The 18476-nt window shown below is 44.7% G+C and overlaps 1 protein-coding gene across 1 annotated transcript; it reads right to left on the reverse strand.

The window, feature by feature from the left end:
- Nucleotides 1–2056: 2056 nt before the first annotated feature.
- LOC130290911 (3-galactosyl-N-acetylglucosaminide 4-alpha-L-fucosyltransferase FUT3-like) lies at nt 2057–12874 on the reverse strand. The gene is made up of 3 exons (XM_056539122.1): nt 12753–12874; nt 7865–8079; nt 2057–3554 (listed from the first exon to the last, which is right to left on the reverse strand). Exon 3 carries the CDS (start codon nt 3545–3547, stop codon nt 2447–2449), a length of 1101 nt encoding a protein of 366 aa, XP_056395097.1. The 5' UTR covers nt 3548–3554; nt 7865–8079; nt 12753–12874; the 3' UTR covers nt 2057–2446.
- Nucleotides 12875–18476: the final 5602 nt, after the last annotated feature.

The following is an 18476-nucleotide window of genomic DNA, read 5'->3' on the forward strand; positions in this document are numbered from 1 at the left end:
AGTCCCGGTGCGAGCGGCATCCTCCAGGCGGTCCCGGGGGTGGTGCTTCCCCGCGGTGAGTTTGCAGCAGGGCGGCATCTTCATTGGCAGCAGTGAGATCGCCGTAAAATGATCTCACTGCTGCCTCTGGGAGTTTCAAAACTGCAACTCCCAGCATGCCCAGACAGCCTTTGGCTTTCTGGGCATGCTGGGAGTTGTAGTTTTGCAACATCTGGAGGGCCACAGTTTGGAGACCACTGTATAATGGGCTCCAATCTGTGCTCTTCCAGATGCTCCAAAATTACAAATCTCAGCATGCCCACTCTGTCGAGGCATGCTGGGAGTTGTAGTTCTGTAACATCTGGCAGATCACAGATTGGAGACCATTATACAGCCTTTGGCTTTCTGGGCATGCTGGAAGTTGTAGTTTTGCAACATCTGGAGGGCCACAGTTTGGAGACCACTGTATAATGGTCTCCAATCTGTGCTCTTCCAGATGTTCCAAAACTACAACTCCCAGCATGCCCAGACTGCCCAAGCATGTTGGGAGTTGTAGTTCGTCAACATCTGACCCTTCAGATATTGCCGAAATACAACTTCCAGCATGTCTGGCCATGCTGGGAATTATAGTTTTGCAACAGCTGGAGGCACACTAGTTGTGAAACATTGTTCGTTTCCTAACTCTTTTTCCCAACCAGTGTGCCTACTGTTTCCAAAATGGAGCCTCCAGCTGTTGCAAAACAACAACTCCCAGTATTGCCGGACAGCCATTGACTGTCCAGGCATGTTGGGATTTTTGCAACAGCTGGAGGCACCCTGTTTGGGAAACACTGGCATAGAATACCCCTATGTCCACCCCTATGCAAAACCCTAATTTAGGCCTCAAATGCGCATGGCGCTCTCACTTTGGAGCCCTGTCGTATTTCAAGGCAACATTTTAGGGTCACATATGGGGTATCGCCGTACTCGGGAGAAATTGCCTTACAGATTTTGGGGGGCTTTTTCTCCTTTTACCCATTATGAAAAGGAACAGTTGGAGTCTACACCAGTATGTTAGTGTATAAAAATAAAATTATTTACACTGACATGCAGGTGTTGCCGCATACTTTACATTTTCACAAGAGGTAAATGGGAAAAAAGATCCCCATTTTTTGGGACACAATTTAGCCAGAGTACGGAGATACCACATATGTGGGCACAAAGTGCTCTGCGGGCACACAAGGCCCATAAGGTAGAGTGCACCATGTACATTTGAGGTGATTTGCACAGGGGTGTCACAGATGTTAAATGAAGAATAAGGACATTGGTATAATTGATGTGTTATAATTGGGTGCAAAAATTGGTATTATTGTGAGATTAAAACTCTACATAACTAATAACGAGGACACGCTTACTGTTTAGGTGCAGATACGCTGCAGACAAAGCTCCTACTAAATAGAGCTGCGGTGTAAATTTATGCTCTGAGGAGAATTCTAAATTTAAACGCAATTCAAGAAAGTAGCTGCACAAGAATGATAAATTTAACGCAGCTGCGCCAAATTTACACAACAGGAAGAGGGGTAAAAAACTTCTATTATACACTGGAAATGATACATGTCCCCCATGGTGTATTTATAAAATGAAATATGTTTAACTCTGAATATACAAAATTACCATGTCACTCACCAATATTTTTAGTTGTCTAAATATTATTTATTAGCTATATAGAGAAGTTTCTGCTCTTTCAGTAATCACTTACATGCAGGGAGCGAGGGAAAGACATCATCCAACGTTCCACCTTGTCTCTGTTCAAGTCCCTCTCTTAAAGCAGCCCCTATCCTCTTGAGAGACACAGACCACCTGATTTCTGCCCTGCACTGATGTGTCATGCTTCCCTTATTACTGAGAGCTGGGAGGTTTGTGCAGCCTCAGCCAATCATACACTGTGCATTTCTGCTCACAGAGTAGGAAGGTGGGGACTGCTCTCATAAATAGAGCTGGACGACAGTGAGAGCAGAGCTGCAATGGCTGCTGACACTTGTAGTATCATGCTGTAGGGGGAGGGAAGAAGGACAAAGAATATCAAGCAGCCAGAAAAGACAACAGGGGCCACAGGAGCCATGCAAATCAGGCAGGATGGTTTACAGGGAACATATTCAAGTAGAGTGGTGTCTTTGGAACTTATTTTTATTATATTTTCTCTGAAGTACCCCTTGAAATAAAAAATGTTTCTCCCACCATGAGGTCCATATGCCCTAAAACTGCAGTTCATCAGTTCATATTATTGATAACTTTGTTATATGCACTTTCAACTCTAGCTGTGTCCATGCACATATCCATAATCTACTACTTCTTTCTCAGACGCTGAGGTTCAGAATTATAGCTGTCAAATAGACAATGGCAGCTATGAGTCCTCATACACCCGGTAACATGCAGGTACCCTGCCCATAGATGAGTGGAGGAAGTGGAAGCATCTGTTGTTAACCTGTTACACGTCTTCTAGAAACCACTTTTCCACACTGTGAATGACCTGATAAACTGGATTTTCTCTTATTGTTGCACATATTCTGCAGTATGCATATGATGGACCCTTAGGGTTAATGACACGATAATGAAATCTCCAGTTGAAATACTTCCTATACTTCTCATCATCCTTATCCAACTCTAGAAGGTAAGCAGCCAGTTCCTTGGGACTTGGGAAATCATCAACATGAATGAAGGCATCTCCAGGGACAAATTGTTCATAGTTCTTCCGAGATGTTCCCAGCACAACTGGAACTGCCCATGATCCAAAAGCATTGGACCATAGCTTCTCCGTGATATAATCCTTGTAGACTGAATTCTCAAAAGACAAGTAGAATTTATATTGGGATATGGTTGAATAAAAATCATCCCAGCTCAGTTTCTTGTGTTTTGCTCCATAAACATCAATATTAATGTGTTTCTTTAACTTCTCGTAATATGCAATACGGGGGGCACCGGGGTACCATTTACTGACAACCCAAGCGACAAGCTTGGATTTTTGGGGAATGGTGAAATTTTGACCCCTCTCCTTTAATGGTTCCATCCGGCCATATGGAGTTTGTATATCTGAATCTTTACGAAAGGTCATAGTCATGTTAAATAGGTTATCCAGCATTTTCAAATTTTGGATTATTCGTGGTGGCTCCATATTATACCAGATCCAACGCTGAAAGTTAGGTTTTGGCATCTGGGGTAAAGACATGTTGCTATACATAATATCTGCATGATGGATGAGGACAGCATCGGCAACACTATAAAGACTTCTGTTTATTGTCAACTTGCATCCCTTGACCCCAAATTCAGGGCATTTATCTAATGGGGAGACATATCCCCAAGGCCATTTCCAAATGAGGACAACAATGTCATCCACTTGTTTTGGTGGGGGGACAGAACTTAGTATTGCCGTCTCATTTTGGGTCTTCTTTTCTTGACAAATCAGATTTTGAAGATTTGTTGACACCCCTGAAGTGATGATTTCACGATTCCACAGAAAGGATAAGAGGAACAGGAAAATTAAGAAGGCTAATATGGTCAGATGCTTGTGGTTGATTGGAGCTGAGATCATCTTTCGTCTGTAAGGAGAATGACATTTCGAATATTAGGTCTAAATAGTCTTAACTATAAAAAAATAAATAAACCTACTGACTACAAACAAATGTTTTAAATACTCAAATCCTGCAGTCAAATTATTTGTATATCTGCCTCCTATTCTTGGCAACTCACAGACAGTTGGAGAGGAGGCATTTTGAGTGGATTGTCTTTTTGACTAAAGGATTAAATTAGATACAGGTGATGTCTGTGACCATAGAGGCACATAGGTAGATATAGGAGCTATAAGCTTAAAGGAGTACTCACGTGGAAAACTTTTTTTTAAATCAACTGGTGCCAGAAAGTTAAACAGATTTGTAAATAACTTCTATTAAAATTTTTAATCCTTCCAGTACTTTTTAGGGGTTGCATACTAAATAGAAAGCCAAAAAAGAAATGCATTTCCTCTGATGTCATGACCAAAGTTCTCTCTGCTGACCTCTGCGGTCCATTTTAGGAACTGTCCAGAGCAGCATATGTTTGCTATGGGGATTTTTTCCTGCTCTGGACAGTTACTAAAATGGACAGCAGAGGTCAGCAGAGAGCACTGTGGTCATGACATCAGAGGAAATGCATTTGTTTTTTGGATTTCTCATTAGTATACAGCCCCTAAAAAGTACTGAAAGGATTAAGCTTTTTCAATAGAAGTGATTTACAAATCTGAATGAATTCGGGTAGAAAAACAGACATGGTGCACATCTACAATCTTGTATAATGATCTGATTGCTTCTCAGCATAATATCAAAAACTAACAGGTTGTTAGTATACATTTTTGATCAAAAAGTACAAGCCCACTCGCCACGTCATAGAAGTCATTTACAAATCTGTTTAACTTTCTGGCACCAGTTGATCTAAAAAAAAAAAAAAAAAGAAGTCCGCTGGAAAGTAACCTGTAGCAATAAAGCTTTTGTACAAGCTGTCCTACCCACCTGACTACTTATCCCAAAATGCCCTACTTGGCCCTGGCAGGAAATGCCTGCTCAGCCAATCATTGGTTGAGGCAAGTCACCGCTGCAGCCAGTGATTGGCAGAGCAGGCATTCTCTGCTTGGACAAAAGAGGGAATGGGAAACAGCGGGTTCCAGGTGCCATCAGAATGGTAGGGCAGGGGATCAGGGTAATTGCATGTGCTTGCCTTTTTATTTTTAAAGCTAAACAGTTATAAAAAAAATATTGTGTCACCGGAATAACCCATTAAGCTAGGAGGATAAGTCTGCGGTACTTGTCCTCTGTTCAAGTACCATCCTAACTATAATTCTCACGTCGTTTCCTCCCATATCCTTTAGTCTTTTGCCAAAAGCCCACTGGCTTTTGTAACGTTGGCTATAAACAGACCAGCCACTGCCATACTGAATTTTACTTCCTCCTACCTCTTTTTTACATACCTTCTTTATGATCAATCTAAAGCCACAACCCTCAGCGCCATCACACTGCCCTTACATCAGCATTGAGCCCCTTGTGGACCTGTGCTGACAAAAGACACCTCTTCCTTCTAGATGGCAGATGGGGATCCTCGTTGTCGGTGACACGAGTAGGCTGCTGCTTATAGCCCACCACCCATTGTCAAGACAGGAGGCAAAACCGGCACAAAAAACTGAGGGACAACTCCAAATGGATAGCTAATGCTGAAAATAATAAAAAGGGGGAACAATGCCTGTAAGGGGTTAAATTAGGGTTAACTCCTACTACACATAGTTACTTGGTACACGGGTGACTATGTCTAATGTAGATCTTGGAAGAATCACATCATTATGGTACATTTATACAGCGGTGCAGCAATCAGGGTCACAGAGGTCGTGACCAGGCCCCTAGGCCCCACAGGATTGAGTACTCCCCAACCTTTTAAAAAGCTAACTTTTATTCAAACCACTTAAAATGTATATTTCAAATACCAGTGCAAAAAAATGATCAGGTAATGGGTGGGAATATACAATCAAATTTGGGGGGGGGGGGGCACACTGGGAGCCAGGACATAAGTAGGGGGGCAATTATAACAACACTAAATCTATATATTATTGCGGGCACATATCTCTCTGAGATATTGGTCACAATTGGGGGGTTGGATGGGGGTGGGAGGGTCGTGCATTTAGACCCTGAAGCTCCCATTGATTTCAAAGGAAGCTTTTGGATATATCCATATCCCTTATTTTCTGTGAGGTTTTCAAGGCTGGCACCGCATGCTGTTTGGCACAGAAATTGATGTAGCTCCTGCACCAAAGCACAGCTCGCTGTAGGGGGCCCCTCCTTGGTGACGCCAATGAGTTGGAAGCCTCGTCATCAGCATTGTGTTATATGTACGTGCATGGATTCTTGGGAACGTAATGTGATATACCTTTTCACTATTGAATATCATGACACGATGCAAATGCCAAGTTTTATGAAAAGCATTTAATAAAGAAGGAAGTGCAGAGAATCATTTAAGTTCCCTTATCATTCAGTGAATACATTGTCTCTCCGGTGAATTAAAACAATAGAGAATATGGGCTCTAGTTACACCTCTTGAATACCTTCTTAACTTCCCGTACCACACCTCTGGATGTGGCTGGCAATAATACTGCACATCTCAACCTGTTCCTAATAATTCTTTAATCACCCAATTAAAAATAGTTTTTCTTCTAACACATGTCATTCTCTGTGGTAATAAAATTCAGTTAGACTTGGTTAACCCCTTAAGGGCCGAGCGTTTTTCCAACCTTGCACTTTAGATTTTTTCCTCCTCACCTTTTAAAAATCATAACCCTTTCTATTTTGCACCTTAAAATCCATATGTTGGCTTATTTTTTTCGCCACCAATTCTACTTTATAATGACATCAGTCCAGTGAGGAACAATCTAGGCTGGGATTATGTATTAAATGGTAAAACATTGATGACGACTGACATGGAAAAGGACTTAGGAGTCTTAGTTAGTAGTAAATTTAGCTGTAGAGACCAGTGTAGGGCAGCTGCTGCCAAGGCAAATAAAATCACGGGGGGGGGGGGGGGGGCATCAATAAGTGCATAGATGCCCACGACAAGGAAATAATTCTACCACTGTAAAAATCAATAGTCAGACCACACATAGAATACTGTGTACAGTACTGGTCAGACCACACATAGAATACTGTGTACAGTACTGGTCAGACCACACATGGAATACTTTGTACAGTTCTGGTCAGACCACACATAGAATACTGTGTACAGTACTGGTCAGACCACACATAGAATACTGTGTACAGTACTGGTCAGACCACACATAGAATACTGTGTACAGTACTGGTCAGACCACACATAGAATACTGTGTACAGTACTGGTCAGACCACACATAGAATACTGTGTACAGTACTGGTCAGACCACACATGGAATACTGTGTACAGTACTGGTCAGACCACACATAGAATACTGTGTACAGTACTGGTCAGACCACACATAGAATACTGTGTACAGTACTGGTCAGACCGTACATAGAATATTGTGTACAGTACTGGTCAGACCACACATAGAATGCTGTGTACAGTACTGGTCAGACCACACATAGAATGCTGTGTACAGTACTGGTCAGACCACACATAGAATACTGTGTACAGTACTGGTCAGACCACACATAGAATACTGTGTAAAGTACTGGCAGACCACACATTCAATACTGTGTACAGTACTGGGCACCAGTGTACAAGAAAGATATAGTGGAGCTGGAGAGGGTTCAAAGACGGGCAACCAGGGTAATATGGGGAATGGGAGGACCACAGTACCCAGAAAGATTATCAGAATTAGGGTTATTTAGTTTAGAAAAAAAGAAGGCTTAGGGGAGACCTAATAACTATGTATAAATATATCAGGGGGCCGTACAGAGATCTCTCCCATGATCTATTTATACCCAGGACTGTATCTATAACAAGGGGGCATCCTCTACATCTAGAGGAAAGAAGGTTTCTACACCAGCACAGACGGGGGTTCTTTACTGTAAGAGCAGTGAGACTGTGGAATTCTCTGCCAGAGGAGGTGATGGTCATTTTACCTCTAGTATGAGGGTTTTTTGCCTTCCTCTGGATCAACTCAGTAGGGACTCATTAGGGATATAGGTTGAACTTGATGGACTTTGGTCTTTTTTCAACCTTATGAACTATGTTACTATGTTACAGAATTTACAGAAATTTGCCTGTAATACCACTGGATACAAAGAAAATCATAGTTTGACATGATTATGACCTGTTTCCACCTATGCATCATTTTAGGATATGTAAACCCAAACTACAAGGTACATGCAAAAAAACATGATGACCTTACTATATAAGAACAAGAAGTAATGCACTTGCCTTATAAGGATTACTCGTCTTGTCTGCTTTCACCTTCCTTAATAACTTTCCATTTCCTTATGATTTTTCCTTACAGAAAATTCTTCAAGAAACTTCCCAAACAACATTTTGCTTCTCACCGTCTTAAAACTTGATGTATAATACAGCCGAACCCCCGTCTTCATGTCTTAATAGTAGATAATGTACATGTACATCCTCATCAGGTATAGATAGTGCTGAGGAAGAGACCAACAGGTTGGACAACATTCCATCTATGGATTCAGGGAGGATCGAGCTATTAAGATACAACCAGTCTATAAATATGTATTATGGGGAGGTTACATGTAATGAAAGGGATTGTCCTGATGGAGGAATCTTCCTAAAATGGCTAGACTAGTAATAAACCATTGAACCCATACCTAGTCCATTCTGTTACACTGTTAGTTCAGGGGTCGGCAACTCCCGACACGTGTGCTACTCATGGCATGCGGGGTGCTTTTGAGTGGCACGCGGGGCTGGCTCAGGTCTGAGAGGCGCTCGCTCCGCTAATGGGGATCCAGGACACTTGTCCCAGATCCCCAGGTGAGCGAGCGCCGCTTTAAGTTGTGTGCGCACACACAGTTAAAGCTTCCTCTCAACGTGAGCTGCAGGACCTGCGGCTTCACTGAGAGGAGACCTGTGACCTCTGCCCGCACACAGCGCAGGCGCCGATGACGTCACTCATTGGCGCCTGCACTGTAGTGGGAGAAGAATGCAGCCAGCCTGTGCTCCCCGGGAGATACCTGCATGCGATATAGGTGAGTAAAAGTTTTTTTTTTCTTCTTTAAATCATCCTGCAATCTGCAGAGCAGGGGAGGGAAGGTGGTGGGAGTGGGGAGTGATGATGGGAGGGGTTTGCAAGTGATGATGGGGGGTGCAAGTGGGGTGCAAGTGATGAGGGGAGTGCAAGTGATGATGGGGGTTGCAAGTGATGATGGGAGGTGCAAGAGATGATGGGGGATGTGCAAGTGATGATGGGGGGTGCAAGTGATGATGGGGGTGCGCAAGTGATGATGGGGGTGCAAGTGATGAGGGGGGTGCTAGTGATGATGGGGGGTTGCAAGTGATGATGGGGGTGTGCAAGTGATGATGGGGGTGCGCAAGTAATGATGTTGGGGTGCAAGTGAGGATGGGGGGTTGCAAGTGATGATGGGGAGGTGCAAGTGATGATGGGGAGGTGCAAATGATGATGGGGTGCAAGTGATGATGAGGGGGGTGCAAGTGATGATGAGGGGGGTGCAAGTGATGATGAGGGGGGTGCAAGTGATGATGAGGGGGGTGCAAGTGATGATGGGGGGGTGCAAAAGATGATGGGGAATGTGCAAGTGATGATGGGGAATGTGCAAGTGATGATGGGGGTGCAAATGACAGGGGGGAAGGGGGTGCTGGTGACAGGGAGGGAGGGTGCAGGGGAGGGGGTGACAGAGAGGGGGATGATTTTGGATGTGAAGGAGCACTGGCTACCTACACAATCATGGGGGGGGGGTGCAAGTGATGATGGGGGGTGCAAGTGATGATGGGGGTGCAAGTGATGATGGGAGGTGAAAGGGGGGTGCAAGTGATGATTGGGGGAAGGGAGGGTGCAAGTGATGATGGGGGTTGCAAGTGATGATGGGAGGGAAGGGGGGTGCAAGTGATGATGGGAGGGAAGGGGGAAGCAAGCGATGATGGGGAAGGGAGGGTGCAAGTAATGATGGGGGGGTGCAAGTGATGATGGGGAAGGGGTGGTGCAAGTGATGATGGGAAAAGGGGGGTGCAAGTGCTGATGGGGGGTGTAAGTGACAGGGAGGAAGGGGGGGTGCAGGTGACAGGGAGGGGGATAATGATTTAGATGTGAAGGAGCACTGGCTACTTCCCTACCTGGCTACTTACACAATTACCTGCCCGGCTACCTACTCTGAGCCAGATGGAGAACAGAAGGAAAGAGGACGCCGCCGATTGTAAAAGCCGTGAATTGTAAGTCAGTTAATGTAACTGTAAGTATATTATTGTGCAACACAACTGGGGTCTGTATTAGGTAAAGGGGTCTGTATTGTGGTGGGTTGTTTTGGCGTCTGTATTATGGTGGGGTCTGATTCTGGGGTCTGTATTATGGTGGGGACTGATTCTGGGGTCTGTGTTATAGTGGAGTCTTATTCTGGGGTCTGTATTATGGTGGGTGGTGATTCTGGGGTCTGCATTATGGTGGGTGGTGATTCTGGAGTCTGCATTATGGTGGGTGGTGATTCTGGGGTCTGTGTTATGGTGGGTGGTGATTCTGGTGTCTGTATTATGGTGGGTGGTGATTCTGGGGTCTGTATTATGGTGGGTGGTGATTCTGAGGTCTGTATTATGGTGGGTGGTGATTCTGGGGTCTGTATTATGGTGGGTGGTGATTCTGGGGTCTGTATTATGGTGGGTGGTGATTCTGGGGTCTGTATTATGGTGGGTGGTGATTCTGGGGTCTGTATTATGGTGAGGTCTGATTCTGGGGTCTGTATTATGGCGCGGACTGATTCTGGGGTCTGTATTATGGTGGGTGGTGATTCTGGGGTCGGTATTATGGTGGGTGGTGATTCTGGGGTCTGTATTAAGGTGGGGACTGATTCTGGGGTCTGTATATGGTGGGGACTGATTCTGGGGTCTGTATTGTGATGTGGACTGACTCAGGGGTCTGTATTATACAGTTGTTCTCACTGTAAGGTCCTTACAGTGTGAACAATATATAGAGACAATTCTGTGAAAACCCACCCTGTGACAAGCCCCCCCCCCCCCACAAACCCCACCACAACAAGCCACACCCACAGCAAGCCACACAAGACACACCCACGTTACCGGCACACCAAGCGACTTTGAGAAAAATGTGGGCACAGCACTACCAAAAGGTTGCCTACCCCTGCCCTAGTTTATAGGTGTTTGTATTTATATGCTTAGAACAAATGGAAACCTACATCTAATTTACAAAATACTCACAACTACATTACTTCTGTGGTAGCCCTTGGGGGGTATATAGTAGTGGGGATGTTGTATCGGTATATGAGGGGTTAATGTTAACCCTATAGTTCGTGATGTCAGGCTGAGGGCTAGTATGCTGAGATAATTCTCCGGCCTATCGCCGCCCTTCCCAGTAACGATAGGTGCATGAAATGACTGAAGGTCCACAAGGAGATTTAACTTGAACTTGAACAACTTTACTAAAGTGCTTACGGTACATCCAAGGCACAGTAACAGTCTAATATAACAGTCCTTATATTGCTCAGTGACTGACTTGAGGTATTTAGAAAGTGTCTGAATTTAGGGTAGATATTGCAGATCCGTCCGGATTTAGGGGTTAGATTAGGTCCGGTGATGCTGCAGAGTGTCTGGGGATTGATACACTCTCGATTTAGCATTAATCAGCCTTTGCAAAGCTCAGGCCTATCTCACTGCGAGAATAGCTGCGCAGGTCCTTCTCGGTTGACAGCCCAGGAACAAGAGAGAGAATAATGGCTGCCGCTCCCTTATATGGGCAGGGGCGGGGTTAATCTGATTGGTCCGAATACCTGTCATTCACTCGTACACAGAATGATGGGATTGCATACGTCATAGGGACCTCCAGAGGTCCTCAAGCAGAAATACCATAGAGTTCACCTAGTCATGTGACCCGCAGGTCCTGGTACGCTACACGCAGGTAATTAACTATTCATTTACATTTATATAACTATATTTACATTAACCTCGCATAAGATACTGGTTTACTAGATGGAATAGAGGTGACAAAGGGGTAGACTATACAACATGGACCCCTACGTCCTAGGGACTCTGGCTATGGGGACCCATACACATAAAGGGACCGCATAAAATGCGGTACCGGGACACCACACTTCCAACCTACAATCACATCATCCAAAGGTCACTAATTCTTTGCTTCCTTCTCGGGTTCTAAATTTAGCATGCTATAGAAGATGATATATATATACCATATATTAACCCCAACATGAAATAAAGTAAACTAGCTTAACTATACAAATGTTACAACTAACATGAAAATTCAGCCATCTGCACAGTGCAGCAGAATTCCATTGAAATTCAATGGGACCCTGCTGTAGCGGAATTTCCGAGCAGAATATTCCTGCTCAGAAATTCTGCCGCGTGAAGGTAGCCTAAAATACTGAATTATCAATACCCCACACCACTAGTTAGAAGCTTACTGGAGAGTTGCATGCAAACCAGTACCATCCAGTGGGATGTTTTAATACATTCAGGACTTAATTTTGCTGTAAGGCTATGTTCACACAATGGATTTTCCATACGGAATTCCACAGAAGAATGGACATTCCGCAGCAGCAGAGTCCCATTGATTTCCATGGGATTCTGCTGCACTGTGCACATGGTGGAATTTCTGTAGCAGATGTTTCTGTTGCGGATATCCCGATTCCGGATGTCTATTCTTTCTGTGGAGTCCACACGGAAATGCATTGCCATCTTTGAGACGTCACCTTTCTGCCAGCTCTCTGCTGTTATTGGAATGTCCGCACATAATTCTTCCGTTTAGAATTTTTTCTTGTGCGGAATTCTGCCGGGACTGCATTGCCGTCTATGAAGATGGCAATGTCCGTGCAGTCCCACCGCCCCATGCAGACCGACAATTAGGCAGGGGAATTCCATGGTATGGACGAGGCCTTACTTTGCTGGTCTTGTAATATGTTACTGCAGATGCAGTTGCCCATAGCAACCAATCATATTGATTGTTTTATTAAAAAAATGTTTTACTTAAATAAAAGAAGCAATCTAATTGGTTGCTATGGACAACAGCACCACTCTAACTCTATACAAGTTTTTGTAAATCTCCCCAAATATGTTAAAAAATTGAAGTAATTTTTATTTTCCTATTGCTTGTTATTTTTATCACCTTGGGTATTGGTGAACGCTGGTGTTTCTCTGTATAGGGAGTAGTTAAGATTAAGCCTTCCACTTATCTTTTCTTTAAGGATTCACATTTATTAACAGAAAATATGGTGGGAAAAAGTAACTATAAAGAACAACATATAAAAGTTAAGTATCAGCAGAGTCATAAACTGCAACATATTAGTCTACACTATAAAACGCTTTTAGCTGCTATTAAATGCACTATAAACACCATGTCATAATCCCTAAAAGAATACACCCTTCCTGAAAAAGGATGTGCATGTACGTGCTGAATGCGATCAGGAAATATGAATTTATTTCAGACGGCAGCTGCTGGTGTGGTGGCCACGGGTGAGGTCCGCAGCCACCGCTACGCCGGGGTTAGCTACTTGGTTCTTGGGGGTATTAACCCAGGGTCGGATGGTATTAACCCTTAATGTCACGTGACGCCACTGTAGTCTTGGTATCTCCCGGGGTACTACAGGTCCGGAAAACTCCATCTCCCCACAGGCTAGCAAGGAAAGAATTGACTCCACACTAGGTTGCAGTTTAACGGAGGCTTTACTAACTTGAAGATAGGTGGTACAATCTCCACAGCACTCAACCAAAGTCTCCCAAAGGGTTAACAGACAGTCTCTAGAGGACCACACAGTTTGCAGTGCCTGGACTTGATATTTAGCTCTGCGCCATATTAGGCTTGAGATTAAAGTCACTTACTGAAGTGTCGGTAGATTTGTGGCTTTTCGACGGAGGATAATGAATTGTCCTTTAGGAATTCTCTGATCAAGGCTGAAGTAAAGGCTGGATATTCCTCCACTCTGTACTCTGAACTGAAATGAGTTAATGATTCTTCACTTTGGAACTCAACTTCTCTTGACACTTGAAGTCTCCAGAACTCCTGACCTCCACCTCTGAACACCACTGAACTGCTGACCCCTACTCTGTACTACACAGGAAATGCCACCCCTTATAAGGGAAGGCTAAACTAAAGCCCATTGGCCAGGCAGCTGTGGACCATAGAGTTGTCTGTCTCTCCTTAGGGATTAACAATAAAGTTACATACAAGTAATAACATAATACCTTACCAAAAAGTTTAGTCTAGCCCTCAGTCCTCCACTCTCACATACCCTGACTAGGCATGAGGTTGCTAGGTAACATACTTAAGGCTACAGATACCTAGTAACAGATTATTAAGTTATAACAGTGCAAATACACATTAGAAATGGTTGAGTCCCTGCCGGGGAGCCCCCAGGACACTGGAGGTCTCAATCTGACAGGGCCTACAATACCTTGACACAATATAGCTGTACTGGGACACCAAACTGGGGTCAGACTTAAGTCTGGTTTAAATGGGCACTGCCAGATATAAAACCTTTGTATATGTTGTACATCATGACAAAACAATAGTTTTTCTAATATACTTCTTTTATTTTCCCCCCCACATTTTATTAAAGAAAACTTCCTTTGAAAATACCACCACTAGGGGTCCCCATTCCTTTTGGGATACTGATGAGTCCTACAGCAGCATGAGTGTGTCCAAGGGTCATGGGCACGAGATGACTGATTCACAAGGCTGCAAGAGGAACACAGCCTGCAGCAACACTGCTGTAAAACAGAGTTTTAACAATCATGTGCCTCCAGCTGTTGAAAACTACAACTCCAAGCATGCCTGGACAGTCAAAGGATGTCTGGGCATGCTGGGAGTTGTAGTTTTGCAAAAGATATAGGTACACAGTTGAAGACAACACTGCTGCAACAAAAGAGTTATCCAAACACCGTACCTCCAACTATTCCAAAACTACAAGTCCCAGCATTACAGGACTGGCAAAGGGGGATACACATGAAACCGCTGTACTTTTAGCACTAAACCTTTGCACTAATTTAGGAAGATGGAAGTTATACACGCACCAAATTGTCTTTGGTGGTAGAGTACAGGCAATCTTCAATAATCATTGTTTGTGTGTATGTACAGCATGAAACCAGAGAGGAAAGGGTTACAGAGCAGGGCTGCCAGGCTGCTCCCGAGAGAAGTGAGTCAGCAGAGTGAGGGAGAGGGAGGAGTAATCACAGTGCAGGCAAGAGAGGGACACGCTCAGTCCCTCTGGGAAGATGAAAAAGACAGTGGGCAGCTGTCATATGTTATTTTTTAGTGAAATAGTGGCGATAGAGACATAAAAATTACATGTACAGGATTAGGATGAGGTACTGAGTAACATATAACAGTTTGTTTTTTGTGGGATCTGACACGTCCGCTTTAACCCTCTAAATTATAAATGCCACTATCCCCGGAATTTCTGCTTTTGTACTTCATAGAATATTTGTCCCCTTGGGAAAGATAAGGTGTGCGTGCATAGCCTTAGTCTAAATCAGCGGTCTCAAACTGTGGCCTTTCAGATGTTGCAAAACTTCAACTCCCAGCATGCCCGGACAGCCATTGGCTGTTCGGGTATGCTGGGAGTTGAAGTTTTGCAACATCTGGAGGGCAAGAGTTTAAGACCACAGGTTTAAATCATTCTTCCGCCATTTCGCCTTGCGGCAGCCACGCCATACACCATAGTTTTGGTTAATCGGAAGATTCTACCAGAGAAATGTGCAATACTCTCTATATCCTAAACTACACAGTACATATGAGGACGAAACATAATTTCGCTGAAGTATTTATTGACATTATGGCCTGCTCTTTAAAATATATAGGGGGAGATTAATGAAAACCTGTCCAGAGGAAATGTTGCCCAGTTGCCCATAGCAACCAGATTGCTTCTTTCATTTTTCAGAGGCCTTTTCCAAAATGAAAGCAGCGATCTGATTGGTTGCTATGGGCAACTCAGCAACGTTTCCTCTGCACAGATTTTGATAAATCTCCCCCATAGGGTTTAGGAATAAAATCTAGTGTACAGTATAGTGGCACCAATACAAGTTATCCAGGGTCCATGGGAATTATAATTCTAAGGGGGAGATTTATCAAAACCTGTACAGAGGAAAAGTTGTCTAGTTGCCCATAGCAACAATTCAGCTTGCCTCTTCCATTTTTAGGAAGGCCTGTGAAAAATGAAAGAAGTGATCTGATTGGTTGCTATGGGCAACTCAGCAACCAACGTTTTCTCTGGACAGGTTTTAATAAATCTCACCCTAAGTGTGTTAAGATCAGCAAATCAGATAAAAAATGAATCGAATTTGACTAAAATGAGAATTTTTGGATTGGGCCAGATGCTGGGCCGGGCTCTTTGCAGCTACTTAGTGTACTGTACAGGAGCAGGGGCTTTGATCTTTGTCAAGAGACCCTGCTCCTGTACAAACTTTGCATGGGCAACCACTGGCAACCGGGGTATATCCGAATCAGGATCCAAATCAAATTGGACCTGAAAGTGTCTAGTGACAATTTAGCCAAAACTACATACTGTGCCCATATCGCTGTGTGGTGACCCAGTATAGAGTCACGTGTTACTCTGTACTCCTGCCCATCTTGTGTGGCAGATGCTGTTCAATTTCCGTCATTGTTCCCCTCTCCTCAGAACTCTTTATATAGCACTTACTAATATCATGTTATATAGGAGTTAATATATTGTATTTCTATGCACTGTTGCCTTAAGAAATCTATTGTTGCCAAGGACCTTTGTTGTTAAGGGGATTATGCACTGATGAACAGGTGACTTATCTACCCAATGTGATCTCTATAAACTGTCCCCTTATATAGTAAGGTCAGGGTTCAGCTTTTAGTGCTGAGCTGAGGTACAGTGAATACAAGTCTGAGGAGTCTGTGGAGTGTTCCTGAAGGAGGCCTGAGCAACCTAGTCTAGCAACCATGCCTCTACTGCAAGTTAACCCCTGCACCCTAAAGCCTAACGGTAGGAACTAAATCTATTGGGGATTCTGCTGAAGTCCAGTCCAAGTAGTCAGTCAAGTCAGTCTGTCAATTACTAAATTCCAGCATAGATGCAGCAGTCAAATCAATTGCAACTATAAGTCCAAGCAAGCTGATAAACTTTCCTAAGTTCATCCAGCATCTTCTTAGTGCCTATCTGAGCTGTATGGACTTTAACACCTTTTCTACCTCAGTAAAGCATACTGGTTAACCATAACCTTGCGTCAGAGTTATTATTTGCCCTATGCTTGGCCCAGGTGAAACTGGTCTAGGTAGTGTATAGTTCAACCATGCCCTGGCATTACGAACAGGATACGGGTGTGTGCCTTATATAAAAATACCAAGTCTTACGCGCCAATTCTGTTCAGGAATGTTACTGTCTAAAAGTCGTATGTTGAAAGGCGCTTGTGAAAATAGGGGGAGAAGAAAAGTTTGTCCAAGCTACCATACAACTGTTAAAACCATGATTACTATGTGCAAGATTCGTGTTGAAGAAACGTTATATGCCAAAATGTCTGCCGCCATACCTCAAGGCATACCTGTACTTACTGAGTCCTGCTAACAGGGTCTAAGCTGTTCTCACGAGCCGAGAATGGGTTAAACCCTGTGGGTCCCAGTTGCTACAGGCAGCCAGGACCCACAGCTATTGCCGGCACCGCCGATCGAGCCGATGCCCGGCAGTAACCCTTTAGACGCCGCGATCAACTTCGAACTAAACTAAACTGAGAGCATAACTATCCCGGCAGCTCAGCGAAGCTGATCTGGACTATCGTGACAGAATCATGTAAAATTTGCAAAATGGCGTTTTCTTTTTCAAAACGGGCCGCCCCTTGTTGCTGGGGGAGCGCCCGAAGAGGATGCACCGTTGACAAGTTTATAGCCGACGGCCATTGCTGTGAGGAACTTCCCGTCGGCAGTCATCTTGCTGGAGACTGGTATAAGAAGCGGAGTGCAGCAAGAAAACTTCAGTCTGCAGGAAGTTGGTGAGCAGAGCAAGATGGTGGAGGCACGAGAGACCACTAGGTCCATGAGTCCTAAGATAGCGTACAGCGCCCGTGATGTAGCGACGGCGGCTGCGGAAGTAATTTCAGTACTGGCGGAGCTGACTCTGGATGAACAATGCCTCCGGATGCCGCTTCCAGAGAGGGACAGCAGCTGGCCAGCAAAACCTGCTGGTGGAATGCCGGCGTCTTCCCGAGGCGCATCTCTACTGCGACTGTCGCCACATCATCTGTCTTTGGGTCCTGTGCAGAGATCAATACGGAGGAGTCTGATGTGAGTACTCTGGCGGAAGCCGCCTTTTCCATACCTTCTTCTCAGTCCCGCCCAGAGTCCACCCCCCAGGCCCCTACAGTAAGTCCACATCCAGGCCCAAGTCACCCCCGCTGTCCCGGTGGGTGTTTGGCGATGAGCACCAGTTAGTCCTACACATGCACCAGTACCTATTGCCCCTACCTGGGAAGGAGCATCCTTCAGTCCCTGCGGCTGTCACGATGCCGGCTGGCAGGAGGTGGATCCTCTGTGCCAGAGAGGGATTGGCGTGGACCGTGCTAGTGGACCGGTTCTAAGTCACTACTGGTTTTCACCAGAGCCCGCCGCAAAGCGGGATGGTCTTGCTGCGGCGGTAGTGACCAGGTCGTATCCACTAGCAACGGCTCAACCTCTCTGGCTGCTGAAGATAGGCGCGGTACAAGGGAGTAGACAGAAGCAAGGTCGGACGTAGCAGAAGGTCGGGGGCAGGCGGCAAGGTTCGTAGTCAGGGTGGATAGCAGAAGTTCTGGTACACAGGCTTTGGACACACAAAACGCTTTCACTGGCACAAGGCAACAAGATCCGGCAAGGGAGTGCATGGGAGGAGGTCAGATA

The sequence above is a fragment of the Hyla sarda genome, chromosome 9 (genome assembly GCF_029499605.1).
Source record: "Hyla sarda isolate aHylSar1 chromosome 9, aHylSar1.hap1, whole genome shotgun sequence".
NCBI classification, from domain to species: Eukaryota; Metazoa; Chordata; class Amphibia; order Anura; family Hylidae; genus Hyla; species Hyla sarda.

What these genes read in the sequence shown, in the direction of transcription:
- LOC130290911 (XM_056539122.1), bottom strand. Translation starts at nt 3,547, where the DNA reads ATGATCTCAGCTCCAATCAACCACAAGCATCTGACCATATTAGCCTTC.